This window comes from Eschrichtius robustus, chromosome 7, assembly GCF_028021215.1.
Source record: "Eschrichtius robustus isolate mEscRob2 chromosome 7, mEscRob2.pri, whole genome shotgun sequence".
Lineage (NCBI taxonomy): Eukaryota > Metazoa > Chordata > Mammalia > Artiodactyla > Eschrichtiidae > Eschrichtius > Eschrichtius robustus.
In genome coordinates, this window is record NC_090830.1 from 1,724,914 (window position 1) to 1,742,447 (window position 17,534).

Genomic DNA, 17,534 nt, shown 5'->3' on the forward strand with positions numbered 1-17,534 from the left:
ACTCATCCTTCACGTTATCAATTTAGTCACCACCTCCTCTTCATGTATCACTTTTCATCACATTCCTCTCCCCTGGAACTAGGTCAGGTTGAAGTTTTGTATTTATGTGGGTGACTATTTGATTAGCTCTCTTTGCTGTAAGATTTATAAACTCCAGAGACAGTATTTTTTATCTTTTACTCACCATTGTAGTCCCAGCTCCTGACACTATGCCTGGCAGTTGAGACATGAAAAAATCTTTGTTGACCAAATAAGTAAATGGTGACTTCTGTTACCTGCCAGGAGAGGAGCATGGTATACAAAGGAAGTTGTAGACTTAAGAGCCCTGGGTTCAAATCCTAACTCTGCCAATTAGTTAGCCAGGTGATCTTGGGCAAGTTGATTTACCTAAGCTTCAGTCTTCTCATCAGTAAAATGGGCATAACCATATTTACATGGGGCTGTGAAGAGTAAAGATACTGTATGCCAACTGGGCACCCAGTAGGTTCTCAACAAACATACACATCATCATCATCATTGTTATTGTTATTATCCTACTTGGGGACAATGGGGTAGAAAGTACTCTGGTGAGGTCACAGGGCTCCTCAGGAGGAAGTGACAGATTACACCCAAAAGGAAACAGATAGTAACATTTTTTATTAAATATTACAGTGGATCAAAAAGTACAAAATATCTCTTGCCTGCTATGTGATTGGGAAACTATTGGCACGTAATACAGTATCAAAAGCAGTAATAAGTACAATTTGGAAAACATACAAAATTGAGTGTTTATAGTTGGCTCAGCATTCTTCTGGTAGTGTTTAAACTAATGCAAAGGTTACTCAATAACCTCTCCATTGGGAAACTATATAGTATCACTGGGCCATGTTGCTATATACAAATAATCACCTTACAGAGCATAGAGGTTACATAGCTGGAGTCACCAAAAGTATACAATATTTACAACACAGGAAGGTTTAAAAAAGTATAAACAGCCAAGAGATTATGCTGCTATTCTTCAGACATATTTCAACCATGAGGAGACAAGCAGAATATCAAATACATCAACAGCCAACACTGGAATTTAAGTGCTCAAGATATTCATTGCAATGGTGTGGGTCTCACCAGGGCAGACTTGTTCCCATTTTTCTTTAAAATTGGGACAAGAGTAAAACTAGACCAGATGGGACTTGGCTGACCACGACCAAATGTGACTTGTGGGACAACAAGTGAAGAGAAATAAATGGTTCTCTTTGAAGGCACACTACATAAAATATTTTTGTGGGATCACCTCGAAATTTCCATCAGACACACCAACACAGTGAAATACAGTACTTGAGAATTCATGCACCAGGTCAGAAAGTTGTAAAGTCAATGCTGAGTTTTAACAAACCCTTCTGTATATGCCCTGATAAACAAGTGAACTTAAGAGCTTCTAGCTAGTAAATAAATAAGTCAGTCCTGTGGCAAAAACTACAAGTTCCAATCACTTACTAGAATACTTAATTCTGAAACTTGGTTGGGCTGGTTTTTGTGGGGTTTTTTTTTTTTTTTTTTCTCTTTAATGTTGAGTTGGCAAAAGTTAAGCCAGAAATTTTTTAAAAATATTATTTAGAATCTCCAAATCTCCAGTAAATCACGGACTTAGTGCATTTTGAATTGCAACATTTCTTGGAAGCCACACTTCGTAAATAGATTTATGACTCCACTGCCAATTAGATTCCACAGTTTCCTTTACAGAACTACCAATAACAATGGTTTGATTGCACAAAGAAAGGCTTGTGCAATTCCATTCAATAATAAGGCCCCTTGAACTCAAACAATGCAAACAAAGCCCTATTTAAGACTTTTTAAAATGTAGTTCTCAGCCAATGAAGAATTCAATGGTCTTTTTGAAAGATTTCCAAGATCTCTGTTCGGAGTTTTAAAACAACACACTGCTTCTGTTGGGAATGTATACCCCCATTTCTCTTTATTTGTCCTGCTGTTTTGCCAAGGGTATGAGCTTCCTCAGACAGAAACAGTGAATCTCCTCTCGGAAGAGATGAGAAAAACAAAAGCTGGACTATGTTAACATTGTTTGAAAATGGTGTGATCGAATTCCAACATGATGAAACCAGACTGAAATCATTGCAGTGGGGAAAACAAATGCCCCATATTCAAAACGGATAGGTAAGCTCCACCAGGGACAGATGCCCCCATTTTCTTTGAGAAACGAGCTCAGAGAAACCATGTAGGAGCTAGCCCAGGTCAGCTGCAGAAACGCTGGAGTTTCCTCCTTCTTCCATGTCCTCTGATTCTGTGACTATTCAATCTAGTGCAGCTTTCTTATATGTGTCCTGGCCAGCATTCTGCCAGCTGGAATTGAGATTTTTTCCCCCCTCTATCTTGTGCAATAGCAGGATAATCTGCATTCACACATTTATAATCTAAATTCTACTAGTCTATCTATGGTTCTATTAAATATATATATATATATATTATTCCACAGGAAGGTAAATAATTAATTGAAGCAAATGGAACTCTTAAAACTAGATCTCTACATTCTTTTGTTTCCACCTTTGGATATTAAGTATGTTACACTGAATATTTGGCTTCGTATCATAGAGACATTTCAATACAAATGCACGGCATGCATGGCTTGGTTTAAGAGCCACGGTTTCACTGTTTACCAGTTTTGATTATTTTGCAGTCAAGTTACCTATTTAGAGGTTGAAAATTGTCATCAATTTTCATAGAATGAAATATCTCACAGGTAAAAGGCTTGGTTAACTATGGTTCTAATGTCTACCGGTAGTGGTGGGGCAGGGGAGGGTTGACTGGGGAGTTCATCAAAGCAGTCTTACCATCAGCAGGGATGGGACGTGGAAGGAAAATCCACTCTCTGTGTCGATCGACTTTTAACACACTTAGAAAATGCATCCACCTTGATGTTACGTCTCGGCAGCAAACAGAATAAAGTGGCAAGAATGACAGTACACATTCTCTACATCTTTTGACTGCTTGAACAGCTTGACCATTTCTTTCCAACAATAAAAGAAATTGTTAAGTGGACTGTATTGCCAGGTGGTTAAAAACATGACACAAATCACCCTATGTGTGTGCATACACACAGAAGTCATGCCCCATAAACCCGAAGAGGATGGCTTTCTTTTGAAATGGGTCATCAGTTTGCCGGTTACCCCCCAAAGATGTGACCTGTGAGGTTCTCCCTGGGAATAGCGAGAAACCAGCTTGAGGAAGGCAATGTGACCACCTATTACTCGAAAGACCACGGCCCTGGGCAGGTATCTGGTGCCTGGGCCTCCCGCTGTTCATTTTCTTCTGGATAGTCAAGCTCTATCTGTCTTCTTCCCAACCCCCTTTCCCAGACTGTTTAAAGGGATCAGTGCCAACACGAATGTAAATCATTTTGGCTTCTATTCTAATTTCTGAAATTCCTAAAATATGTGTGCAGCCCACAAATATGTCCTCTAGACTCTGTTGTTATTCAGCAGCTTGCTGCCAGTGAGGTTTTTGTTTTTATGATTCCTCTGGTATGTAGGACAGTTTCACAGCCTAGATAAGGTAAGTACAATGCTCGATATTTTCACATAACCCAATACTTCAAAGCAAAGCATTTGGCCGGGTAAGCAGTGTATAAGCTCTTTCAACTATGCCATTTATGAGGAACAAAATCCTTAAGTTGCAGATTTGCAAAGGAACGTTCTTTGCACTATTGTGTGCTCAACTGTTTCTTTGATCATTTGTTCCACTAGAATCAGTTGCTTCAATTTGTAAACAATAACATTACCACCCAAAGCTGCTCAAAATGATAAGATGTGGAAAAATTACAAACACACATCAACAACTAAGGACAGTCAGCCTTTAAAACAAAACAAAACAAAATAAAACAAAAACAAGACCTGCAAACAAAAGCGATACTGTTTAATTAAAAAAAAAAAAAAAAAAAGGGACAAGAAGGAACTGGGAGAAAATAGGACTACCTGTATATAAATTAGGTGAGCAGTGATACGGGTAGTTTTTTAAAGAAGCAAATATATACAGTCAGTTTAACAGTGTTTACTTCTCTGGATTGTTTAATAGTGTCAAAATGAAAGATCTATTGAAGTTTCACTATACATTGCATTGATTGAACCTTGGAGAGTTTTATGAAGAGAGGGGCATCCCTTGGCATATTTGCCAGTCTTCCTTGCCCCTTCCTCTGAAATATCTGCCCTTTTTTGCCCAGATTGTTTCCTGACCATCAGAACTCAGACGGGGTCCTCTAAGTTCTTCCTGGATACACGTGAATCCCTTCACAAGACCCCCGTGCGAAGTGAACGATCTGAGGTGCGAGGGCATCTGTGTTGGCAGGGGCTCAAGACTGACCAGCCAGGGCTAGAGTCATCCCGGAAATATCAGGTATGTTCACCTCCCCTCTAGGCCCCTTTTGGCCGGGACTGATCTCACCCCAGATTAGAAGAATACTGACTTCTAATTCTACAAGCAAGCCGTCACCCCGAGGCTAAGGAGTGAAGCTCTGTTATCCACGCCATTTGGGATGCTAGGCAGGGCCAGGCTTACAGTTTTGTACTGGGGTGTATGGACGACAGCTGAGAAGATGGGAAGGCGGCTTGAGGATTTAGAGCAGCTAAAGGGTAAATGCTGTTGTGCAAAAGGTCCCCATACGAACTTCCTACAGGTGTGGCTGCAGCCAAGTGTCTATATAGCTGCTGAGAATTTGTTGGCGACGTAAAAATTCCTCTTTGCATCACAAGTGAGTGGAAAGCCAGGGGCTGCATGAGTGGAGAAAGCACAGTCTGGTTTTTCAAGTACTGCAGAGAATGAGAATACCCAGCCGGGAGCCTGGAGTTGAGGCCCGAGTTACACAGGCTCCCAGAATACAAACCTGGGAAGATAGGGGAGGAGAGGGGCAGCTTGTGGCTTTCCGAGGCGCCCCCGGCATGCCCACCGTGCGTGGCCTTGCTGCCTTCGCTCTCCTGCTCTGAGGCCTTCTCCTTTCCAGAGACCTCCTTGGAGGGGTCCAGAGGAGACACGGCCCGGGCCTTTTTCCCGGCGATCACAAGGTCCAAATCCTCCAGGCTACGCTTTATGGGACGCGCTGCACCAATGTTCTGAGGGCTCATTTTCCGGTGCAGGATGGGGTGGACCATGCCTTCCGTCTTCCTGAAATTCTCCAGTCTCACAGGGTGAGGTCTTCCCGATCTGGAAAGCGATTCAGGGTATTTTTTAGGGGCCGACATGGTCATGGGCGATACCCGACAGGCCTTGGGGTGACAGTCTCGACTCTGGCTGTTTATGACCTGGAACTGGGAGGTGCCCTTGCTCTCCTGAGGCCCGGGCGCCGAGTGGGCCAGGCCCAGGGCCTTGCCAGTGGGTTTGTGAGGGTTCTTGGGAAGGCTCAGGTCCGTTGGCTGATCGTCTGTGAGGGCTTCTGCTGCAGCCGACTTTTTGTCTTGCAGATGTAGAGACGCCAGATAATTTACGTGGAGCTTCTCTTGGTGTTTGTGGGAAGGAAAAGAACTGTTTTCCGATTCCCTGTACATGTCCCTGCAAGGGTACTTGGATGTCTGTTCGTTATGCAGATGGTGTTCAGTGTGTCTGTAGAGGCTGTGGAGATGAGGAGATGAGTAGAAATCGGCCAGGCAGCTAGGCATGTGGGAGTGGGGAAGAGCCCTTCTCTCTAGCAGTTTCTCCTTGCCCTCCTGAACGTCTTGCTTGAGGACATAGGAGTCGGCAAGGGGGCTAAGGTGATGCTTGGAGAAGCTGCAGCGGTGGGGCTCCGATCGACTCAGTTTGTCGTGCTTAAAAATGTCACCGATGCTCTTTCTCTCCTCTGAGGGCTTGCTTCTGAAACTCTGGACGTGCTGAATCACTGACGGCCGGCTGACTGCCATGTGGTCAGCGCTTTGGCCGTGATGGGCCTGGGACAAACCCGAACACCGGTCGTCCCTCACAATCAGTTTCTTTTTGCTGATCAGAGGGGGTGGGGAGCCATAGGGGTAGCTGCTGCAGAGGCCGGCCCCGCTCACTTGGGACAAAAGTTTTTTCTTGGCCAGCGGGGACATGATGCCTGGGTTGCCCCTTGAGTAGAGCAGGGGGGTGTAATTAAGTCCATGGTTCTCATTCATGGGCCCAGTCAAGTCTTTGTCTTTGAACATGTCAAATGACTGGACCACAAGGACCTTCGGGGTCTGCTTGAGTGCACTGTGGATGTCGTCACTGCCCAGCTGGTCCACCTTCACGGTGCAGTTGGCGATATAATCCGCCATCGCGGGGAGTTTGTCGTCCTCCATTTCACGCTGGCTTGCCAGTGGTGGCTGCGTGGTGGGGAAGCCGGGGAAGGACGCTTCTTGGAGTTCATTTTCAGGGCTCTCTGTAAAACAGCAGGGCTTGGGCTCTTGTTTTGAGTCCAGGAGAGCACTGGGAGAGGTGCGCGACTGTTTGCCAGCGCCGGGGATCGGGGCTGGATCCCTTTCGGGGGCCAGAGGGGCGCTCGCGAGTGGAGGGGCAGGCCCCTTCTCTCCCGCCTCCTCGTTGCTGGCACCTTGATCTGTGTCGTCGTCCTTTTCTGGGTCTGCTCGGGACACCAGGGGCCTTGCTGCAAAATCCTGGTACCCTTCCACTTTTTTCTTTGTGTCTGCTACTGGGAGGGGCTCAGTGATGCTTTTCCGGTGTAAAGTCTCTTGTTCCTTCTCTTGCTCTGACGAAACCTGATAAAATATTGCAAAAGATAGTCAGAAGGAAGCCAAATGCGTTGACACTTTATGCTATGAAATAATAAAATATTGCACACAGCCGTTTTTTGAAAACAGCCTTTTCAGTCAGTCAGCTCATGGAGTTTCTGTAAAGCTTTATTACTCCCCAATCATGGCTCTAAACAAAGAAATATAAGTTACAGAAACATTAGGGGAAATATGCATATTCACTCCAGTCCCTTATGAGATACCTATCAAAATAGCAAAGAATTATGTACTCCCGGTATACAATCATATCACCCCTTGATTCTAATATATAGTTTAATTCTGAGGTTGTTTTCTTGTCAGATCAGTCAATTATCCAAATGGGTTTTAAATTACATGTTGCGGTTTATGACACTTTGGAGAAAGATTTTTTTTTAGAATCTTTCAAAAATCCAACCCCGTGTCAACAACAAACTTACTAAAATCCCTTGTTTTTTCTTCGAGAGAGCAAATCCCGTCCTAACATGTTCAATATGATGGGTTGAATTAGCAATGCTTAAGTGTTAATAATTTCTACCCAGTGCCATATGACATGCAGATAAAGCTAAAATATTGAAAAATTATGCAGATGCAACGTCAGCCTGTCTACCTGAGGGACAGAAGGACTCCAAGTCCTTCTAGGCTGCAGCAAACTACATTTCCATTAAAGCTGAAAATGAAATTGTCAAAATTCAAGCAGTGAATGCCACAACACATACAGCTTTTCTGTTCACTGAAATAAGTTGTAGTCAATGAGATGGATGGTCTTTATGTGTCCCTACTGACAGAAGTTGTGGGTACAATTCGACTCATTCACTGCATTACGTAGCTGTGCAGACTTTGGCCTTAGAAGGTCATCTTAACTTTCCATCTGTGACCCAGGGGGACTGGCAAGTTCTTTCAAAACTTCTGTCATTCTGCCCTGGTGTGTCTTGGTGGAGAACAGTCACAAAACGGTTATATTGAGATGGTCTTCCCCCCCCACCCCCCACCTCATCCCTTGAATATTTTTCTTCTTTGTTAAGGAAAGAAGTGCCTACCACTTTAGAATCTTTGGGCAAGATTGAGGATGCTGGTGTAGGGGTGCATAGGAACAAAAATTTTAAGGAACCATACCCATTTCATAGATATTTCTCCTTAAATCCACTTCAAGATATCCCTGTTTTTTAGGGATGCTTATCATCATTCTTTTCCTTTCTTTGTTTTTGTACTAATAGCTGCCTTTTCCAGTACAAATATCATGACTTGTTCTACATTAACAATCATCATTGGTCTCGTGAGCTTATACACCACATGAAAATATAGAAAAATGACTCCGGCTAGGGAAAAAGGCATATTGCATTTAAGTGTTAGCTTCTGATGGGGCTGTGGAGGAGTCTCAGCCCCACTGATGTCTCTGTGACCTAGGCCTTCAGCTACACGGAGTTCTATGTTTTTGGTTGTAAACAGGTTTAGGAGGTCATTGAAAGCTAGGCAGAAAAAAAAAAAAAAAAGTAAAGGACCCTTTTTGTAGGATGGCATTTTATGATTTGCCTTAGTATACATTAAATGGTACCTTCCCACCACACAGCTTATAATCTGATTACTTGAAGATAGTGGGTTTGACTAGAAGAGCTTTTTAAGCCCTCCTATCTCCAAATTAAAAACAATGACAATAATAACAACAACAATAAAATTCAAACCCCAAACACACAGTCAATGAGAAGAAATATACTTGCTATGTATGGAAATATATATAGCAAGTATATTTCTATACATAGAGAGAAATATACTTGTTATATATATATAACATGGGTCTGTGTAGGAGGCAGGGAGCAATTCTTATCTTTGCGTCAACCTTGGAGAGAGGGTGTGGGATTCCAGGTAGTTTAGATAACCTGATCATAATGACCTTGGTCACTTAGATACTTACAGTCCCTGAAGGGAACCTGTGGGGGCCTACAGGAAACAGGGATCCTTAAGGCTTTCAGGATTTCTGTGGACCGCAGGGCATCGGGCTCTACTCTTGACAGTGGTCACCTCCCAAGCTGATGGGCTCAGGGCATGGGTTGAGGATTCCTCCCCAAACTCACAAACCAGCCCTTTCAATTCTCATGCCCAGAGTGGAGCCATTCAAAGGTCAGCTGGCCTCTTGGTCCTCAGTTTGTCCCCTGGTGCTTTGGCAATGCTGTACATATGGTATCTTATAGAACTCACTGATCCCAAGCCCTATAATAAATCACCAGACCAACAGGATAAAGGGAGAATGGAATGTAAGCCTTAACTTGGAATTTCCTTGCTTTTGGCCATTTATGTTGCAAGCCTGCAGATGTTTAGAAATCTCTGCATCATCCCCCCCCCCCTTTTAATTACTAGAGCTTAAAATAATTATGAAACAAAAATTAAAGCAAATTTCTCTTCTTGGTATTAATATTATCTTCTTACACAGGAGTCAGTTCGGTAAGTTAATTTCTAGTTAGGAGGCTGGTGTGTGTGTTGTGAGGGTGTTTTAAGCCGGTGTTTAATTAGAGAGTCTCTTATGTGTTCATTATAAACCTGATTTTTAGGGAGTGTTTAATATCAGCACCAAAGTTCCCTCTGGGGTTGAATCTTAGAACATGCTGTCTTCAAATGTGGCTGCTAAGTTTTTTTTGTTTTGGTTTGTTTTTTTTTTTTTTTTTTTTTAATGGGCGGCAGAGTTTTTTTATTAATTCATCTTGAAACAGAGCCCAGCTCACCCCCCATGACTGTCTGGACGATGATAGTAACGGCTTCTACCAGAGAGCTGCTGGGGCCTGTTTTAAAAGGTTCAGAAACTACCTGTTAACAAGACAGATAATCATGGTTTCAGAGGAACCATTTCAAAATTCCCCTATAAATAATATGTACTTAAGATGTTTCTAAATTGGTCTTAACCCAAGTCTGGTGCACAGAGGTCAATTAATGGAGGCAAACAAGTCTCTGAAGTTTTTAGGACAGTCCTGCAGAGACACAGCAGATCCCACAATGCGTGTTTTAAAGTCACACCAACTCCTCAGACAGGCTGGCTGTGAAATGGCAAAGAAGCCACATCTTTCACACGGGAGTCCCTTGGCTTTAAGAGCTGGAGCTCTGGCTCCTTCTATCTCAAAGTCGGGTCTGCTCTCAGTTTTCTACAGAATGTTTGCTTCCTTCTAGATCCTATTCTTGGCCTATCCCATTCAATCCATGTGCTGCCCCGAAAGGCCCACTACTCAGGCAACTGTGAAGTTTAGATGATTAGGTTTCTTAGTCTGGTGTTGTCTCTGGCAGGGATGCAGCTATGGATGCAGGGCTCCAGAAGACCCCGAGGCAGGACCAACCTCACAGAGGTATTTCTGTGGAGGAGCCCAACTCACCTCTGATGCATCCTGGGGCTTCGGGGCATTCTCTTTTTCTTTCTTGCTCTTAGAGATTTCGTGTTTGATGCGTTTGGCTCCTGATACTTTTGTTTTATTCTCGTTTTCCTGTGAATTGTTCTCCTGTTTTCGAGGTTTGATTGGAGGCAGGGGCTTATCTTCCTCTCCTTTAATAAACCTTTCATACGGCAGGATTAATCTACAAGGGTATCAGAAGAGAGGATCGGTCAGGGCAGGCAATTCCAGTAGTGTTGATGCTATGGGGGTTTACTTTCTTGTCTCAATACAGGCAATTTATCGAGTGACTTCATCTTCCCCCGGTCAAAACCAGCACCTGGTAGCTTACATACTGCTTTGCAAGACCTCTTTCTTGTTTTGCGAAGCTGTACACCGAGGATACCAATGGACACATCCAAAGTCACATCATTATCACTGCCCATGGGACCTGGCTAAATGCTGATAACAACATCACAATAATAGCAACTATAATGCTAGCTGCCATTCATTTATCATTCTGCCAACAGCTGTTTATTGAGCACTTACTATGTGTCAGGCAGTGTTCTCGGCACCAAGATACAGCAGCGAGCAAGATATTCAAAGCCCCTGAGGCTTACATTCTAGTAAAGTACTAGTATGTGCCAGGTAATGCCCTAGGTACATTATATAGGTTATTTCACGTAATGTCCACAACATCCCTACGGAGTATTTACTATTATTGTTGTTGTTATTATTATTCCCTTTTCAACAGATGAGGCAACTGAGGCCCATAAAGGCTAAATAGTTTGCCTGAGTCACCCCATTTGTTAGATGTGGAATTTGAACCTAGTTCTGCCTGTCTCCCAAGTTTGCATTCATTCATGTCAAAATACAGACCAGACACTTAAGATAAAGAGGTTACAGGAGGGAAGCACGGCACAGCGGGGAGACGGCTGTCTTATCCAGAGCTCTTAGGGGGGTAGGTGCCTCCAATATGAGAAGCTCTGTTTTGGGGTGCCAAGTTAAAGAGGGCCGCAGAGAGAAGGAAGGCAGGCAGAACGTTCAAGCCACAAAAATCAGAGGGCTGAAAAATTCAAGCATTTTAATTATATAACTTTTTAAACAAAGTACATAAAATTGCTCTAAAAAGAGAAACATCAAACAGCTCTTGTTTTAATCTGTTTTCCCTTTGCAACATAGCGCTTGATCTGAAAGGGAAAAATAGCTGATGTAATTAAACGGGATGGATTGCATTACAATCTCAGTTTCAACTTCAGTGATTAAAGTTTTTATAATGCATTTGGTATGATTAATGACTCACTGTGGGATTAATACAAGACTCAGCCTTAAAAATATGAACTTTAATACAGCAAACATAATTTGTTTTAAATAAGACAAGTTGACTCAATGAAGAAAATGTACTTGGCTTATAAACAACATAAATCTGTTCAAATATTGGGAACCGTAATTATTTTTAAACTAAGACTCCCAGGCAAAAACTTCTTTGGCTTGGATATTTGTTAGCTATCCTAAAACTGGTTTCTAACTATGCAATTTGGATCTCAACTACTTAAACGTACACAACACTGTTTGCGTTTGTGAGTACAGACGTGGGGACATTTGTGATCATGATATTTCACTCTTTAATAAAATACCAAGTAAATTATGGGAAAATCAAATCTCAATTTATAGCAATTAGAAACAAAAGTCATTACTGAGCATGCTCAGGCAAGGTATGTGCAAGAAGGCGTGAATAATAGTTTCGAGCCCTGCGTCTGGCAGTGGGCCAGCCATGAAGATCAACACAGCCCATGGGGAATAGTTATCTTCAGATCCCATTTACAAACTGAGTTTAAACATGTTACAGCTGCTAAAACTGGAAACTGTTCTCTCTATGTAGACTTACTAAAATAATATATGGCTGCCAAATACCTGCTTCCCACTGTAATATTACAGTTAATGTTTATATAATAAAAAGCATAACTAAGCAGAAGAGAGAAAAAAGCAATCTTGTTCATACTTGAATGTATTCCGTCTCATCTGTAAAGTCCCCAACATTCCCCCCAGTTGCTTTTATCTGCATGGCTCTGCCAGGGACTTTATCCCCTTCAGCAGTGGCAGGTTGGGGATTTTTGTCCGGGAGCAAAATGCATTGAATATTTTCAATTAGGAAAAATATGTTAAATTGACTTTAATGAAAACATATTTTTATTGTTAGGACAGATAGGTTTGTTTTACTTTTGTTTGGTTGCCATGGGAACCCAAGGAGCATTGACGTCTGGGTATTCCAATGGTTATTGTTTGTTGGTACCACCCTCCCCCCAAACTCCACTCTCTAATTGAGATGGTGGCACCGTGAGGGACTCCCTTCACTAAGGATGACAGCATTACCTCTGAGTGTGGGGAAAGGGGTGAGAGGAAGCAGAGAACTGGGTGGGAGAGACACCCAAGGTGAGGACCCCTCACCTCAGGTCCTGATAGTCCTGGGCCAACCCAGCTTTCTAGATGGGTGCTGAGGAGACTTTAATTTCCTCGCACAATTTTGCAAGTTCAAGAAGCAGGGCAACACTTCTATTTCATTTCTTTCTTTTCTTTTTCCCTTTCCTTCATTTTTTTTTTTTTTTTTTTTTTTTTTTTCTTCCCTTCACTCAGCTCAGCAGCTGGCTGGCTGACAGCAGTAAAAAATACATTTCACTTTGCTGGTCAAAGGCCTAAAGCCAGAAGCAGGAAATCTGGAATTAAATGTTTCGTGTATCTGGAAAGAGGCATGACTAAGGTAAAACTGAATCCAAACACAAACCCTGCTTGTTCAAGGCTTCCAGAGGGAGAGTGTGTGTGAGTGTGTGTGTGTGTAAAGGTCAATTGAGTGTTTTTTTTCCCTTCTAAATCACTGAAAGATAATTATAGTGGCTCAGGGAATAAAGGCTCCCGAAATAAAACAAGAAAGGCAGCAGCTAAAAGGAAACAAGTAGAAATATGACCAGCTAAGCCCTGAAGAGCAGAGCTCCCCTCACCCAGCACACAAACAATCGCTGTTCATATAGTGATTTCCGTTTGGTACGATTTTCACTGAATGTTTTTTCAGTTATCCTGTCATGGTACAACACAATTACCCCACAGGATATGATCTTATCATCTGATTATTAGAAGTTTTTACACAGTACAGAGGACGAAAGCTATTATAGGTTTCTGAACATTTAAACATTTAACGTACATGCGATACCAGTGAAAACAGGTTAGCCAACATAAGGTCAACATTGCCCAATGCAGCAAGCGTTGCATAAAGAATTTAGTATAAAGCAACATGACTGCACCTTACAACAAAGATTTAATCAGCCTCTAAACTGTACAGATAAAAGCAAAAATGCACCCCAGCCCCTAAGAACTCATTACACAGGAGAAATATTTTCAATGGATTGCAACTCTAAGAATGTGGTTTGGGTTTCTGGTGGATGGAAGTAATAGGGAAGAGAAGCAATACATTCATTAGAAAATCCAGAGAAATTCCCCCTCCCACCCCCCCCCCCCAATCTAATGTAGTCTGAGGACTGAGAGCTAAGCAGATAAATGGGCCTTTACTATTATCCAGATTTCACATTTCAGATTAGCAAAATGCTTATTTACGATGCCATTAATGGATCTGAAATAGGTAAGCCATCATGTATTAAAAAATAACATCTTTCCGTAGACATAAGAATTGTAGCAGCATGAGATTTTATTTTTCCCTAGGAATAATACAAGAATAACATTTTCCACCCCAAAGCAGAAACAGTAGGGGAGCCTTTTTCTATGACGGAGATTCTTACTAAATTCAGTCACTGTGAAAAGCAAGATTTTTTTCTCCTTCTCCTTTTTTTTTTTTTTTTTCTTAAATAAAGACAACTTAAAATCAACCCAAGTTAAAATTAACAAATCAGTGGCATTATAACCTTGATTTATTAGCGTCTGAGCCACTAAATTATCGTCATACAAGAAACTGCTGGTTTGAAAAGATTTCTGCTTTGTTAAATCTCAACTTAAATAATGGTGCTCAGTATACTAGGTTTTTAGATCTGCCTCATCTGATATTATGAAAAATTCAATACATTTCTCTTCAGCAGAAGTCAAGGGTCAGCAAATCTATTACCGTAATGTAAGTAATCTGGCAACCTGCCAACTCTTTCTCCCTTTTATTACTTTTTTAAACACGAAGGCAGATAATTTTATATTTACAAATTCTGAAATCCTCCAGGGCCTTGCCTCTCTTTCTCAACAAAAAGCAGCAGCTTCATGTTCAAGAAATGAATACTGCACATGTCCTCATCATTTGCATTTCATACAAAAGAAGAAAAGACCCTTCATCTTTATTAGGCAACATTCCCCTCCCCTCCGCATAGACAGAGGAAAAATAATGTCAAATCTCATCAGAACGAGTAACCACTAATGTCTCCTGTATTGACTAATGCTTGCATGGAATGACTGACTGAATTTTGGGGCCAAAACATTTAGCAAACAGTGCTTAAGAGGAGAAATGAGAATCCATGTATTTATAGAGCTCTGAAAAATGATATTATAAGAATGTCTAGGACTGATTCAGTCTGAAGAGTTAGAAGAAGTGGCAAATCTTTTTTTTTTTTTTTAATTTATTTATTTATTTTTGGCTGTGTTGGGTCTTAGTTGCTGCGCGAGGGCTTTCTCTAGTTGCAGCGAGCAGGGGCTACTATTCATTGCGGTGCGTGGGCTTCTCATTGTGGTGGCTTCTCTTGTTGCAGAGCACTGGCCCTAGGCGGGCGGGCTTCATTAGTTGTGGCATGTGGGCTCAGTAGTTGTGGCGTGCAGGCTCTAGAGCGCAGGCTCAGTAGTTGTGGCGCACGGGCCTAGTTGCTCCGCGGCACAGTGGCAAATCTTTAGGGTTGTATGTGAACCTCAAACTTACCCTAGTTACTGCATAGGCACTTTGATGCTATCAAACCAGTGAACAATTCGAGGCCCAGATTTCTACCGGTGCCTTTGCTGCAGAATATCTTAGGGGCAGAGGGAATAAAGTTGGCGTGCATATCAGGGCAAAAATGCTACTACTATGCTTTTAACTATTAGGTTTTCTCGTGGCATTAGAAAAGAAATGACATATTGGTTCCACTGGGGCTTCAGACCTGATCTGATCCCAAATGGAGTTATTATACCTCCAAGTTGATTCTAGGGTCGATAAATTCTAAGGTTTGGCCAGACATTTCCCTTCTCAGCCAGAAACTGAAAATATATAACTTCACTGTGAAGTGTGGGAAGCACTCTTTCACCAAATATGGAGCCAATAGAAGGTATGTTTTTCTTTTTTGAAGATGAAGTACACACACTTGTTAAGGTTCCAAGAAACATGGAAAGTTCTAATCTCACATACTGTTCACCTCCAGCTCAAGGTACCAGACCATCACTATAAAAATGGCTAAAGAGCATTTGTTGGCGGCGGGAGGGGGCGGGGGGGGGGGCGGCGGGCAAGTACCAAAACAAAAGCCAAATACACAAATGTGCTGCTACGTCAACGTGCGGAGCAGTGGGGATGTTTCCTCAGTGGGCACAACACTGGTTGAGTATAATGGCAATTATGCCGCTTTGTTCCTACTCTTTTAAAAGCCAAGCTCCATCTAAGAAAAAATGTGGGCTCCAGATGAAGATCTCCACCAGTTTATGGTATAAGTAAGTTTCAGTGGAGCAGAAAAAATGGTGTGCAGAGTGCGGAGCAAAATATCAGTCACAAAGAGAGCGGAGAAAGAGGACTTCAGTGTCAGCTTCTGACAGACGAAGGTGTGAACTCAAAGCTTGGAGCACCGAACCATGGAGGGAGGCGCCACGCTGACATGCAGGCCACGGGGAATAAGCCAGCGGCAGGACCCACCTGAGCCAAGAAAACGGTGGGAGAATGCAACATGGGTTCTGTGTGAAAGACTCAGCTTGCCCATGAGCTACCAACGGTAAACTGTACAGAGCTCTTTAAAAAGGAAGTAGGTAAAAAGAGCATCATTTGTATTCCACTCTAAGATGCCTAAACGGCACGTGGCCCATTATTATCAACGACCACTATCAATGGCCTCTCGTCTTCAGAAAATCTCTGCCTTGGGAAAATAATCAGCTCACTAGGGGCTTCATTACCTACTCAAGGGCAAGCAGAAGATGAACAAGAAAACCTTGTGAAGGCACTAATTTTCTCCATTTGCCCCAGTTGTGGGAGAGTTGTTTCTGAGGCCCATTGATGACTCTATGCCTTCCCATAGTCGTGGAGTAACTGTGACCCTAACTAAGCAAAGAGAGGAAAGAACGGTGCTGGGGTCCCTGGCTTGATGGATGGTGGCTTGACTCCCATGAAGGAGGGTCAGCGTGAGAGACGCAGCTCCAGGATGACAGGCCCCTGAACCGAATACATGGGCTGTGGGAGCCAGGCTTAGAGCGGGTGGGGTGGAGAGAAACTCCTGGGTGTTCTTCCGAATCTCTTTCAAGGGCAGATGAACATCATTTCAAGAATAATAGACAAATACAACTACAGCGTTTTCAACATGATGTTCACCCCCAACATGAAGGGTCCATATGTAAAAGCACAAACAACTGTCGCATTCAAGTCCCACGTAGGTGAGACACCACACGTCCCAGAGCTTCTGAAATGTTCAACAATTCCCCCAAACATGTATCACTTTGATCAAACTTTGTAATAACTTGCACAAAACCAAAATGTTCCAAGAGGTTTTCAGTGGAAGAGTTAAGGGTATATTTTAATGGTAAACAATTACATTCTTCTGTCATCTGATACTTTTTTTTTCCTTTCTTTTTTGGAAACATGCTTTCTGAATTTTCAATAGTTCCTTTGTGAAGGCATCTGTTACTCACATAATTGAAAAGATGTTTGTGCAGTGGCATGCTTGAGAATACAGTTATTTAATCTTAATGATAAAGCCCTGAGGACAGAAAATCATAAGTAGAAACCTCTTGTTATTTATCAAAAAGAAAAAGGGCTAAGACACCTAATCTATTCTCAAATTTAAATTCAGGCTGGATGAAAACTATCAATAAAACATGGAACCTGCAAAGTTTCTTAAATACTATAGCAAGGTTCAAAGGGGGTTGGGTACGGGGAGTGGGAAGAAAACAAAAATGAGACAATAAGGGGGCTGGACAAAGAAGAAACTGCTGTTTGGCAAGCCTTTTTTGGGTCAAACAAAGAACTTGCTGTAGTTTACAGCATGACACACACACTTGATTAGTTGGTGCCTGAGGGTGTTTTTACACTCAACAGTGTAAACTCCAGCTTCCATTAATTACAACTTGCATTTAGAGGCAAATTTAAGAATTTTCAAATAGAGATTTTTCAAAGGCTGTTGTTTATTTTTTTTTAAACAGAAACCAGTTTTTCTACTCCAGGGCCTGGCTGGGGTTCTGTTTTCCTTTTTAGAAGTTTCTTGAAAAATCCAGGCATTGGAAAGTCATCAGAGCATTTTAGGCATGCTGAGTGATAGGGAGGGAGGCTCTTGCT

The 17,534-nt window shown here is 42.3% G+C and overlaps 1 protein-coding gene across 4 annotated transcripts in view; it reads right to left on the minus strand.

The window, feature by feature from the left end:
• Positions 1-621: 621 nt before the first annotated feature.
• Positions 622-17,534, minus strand: part of ARID5B (AT-rich interaction domain 5B) — a 188,738-nt gene continuing 171,825 nt past the window's right edge. For all 4 annotated transcript variants that reach the window (XM_068547476.1, XM_068547477.1, XM_068547479.1 and 1 more), the window contains 2 exons: positions 10,061-10,259; positions 622-6,695 (listed from right to left, as the gene is read on the minus strand). In XM_068547476.1, the coding sequence (XP_068403577.1) occupies positions 4,542-6,695; positions 10,061-10,259 (2,353 nt within the window). In that variant the 3' untranslated portion in view covers positions 622-4,541. The remainder of the gene's footprint in view (positions 6,696-10,060; positions 10,260-17,534) is intronic.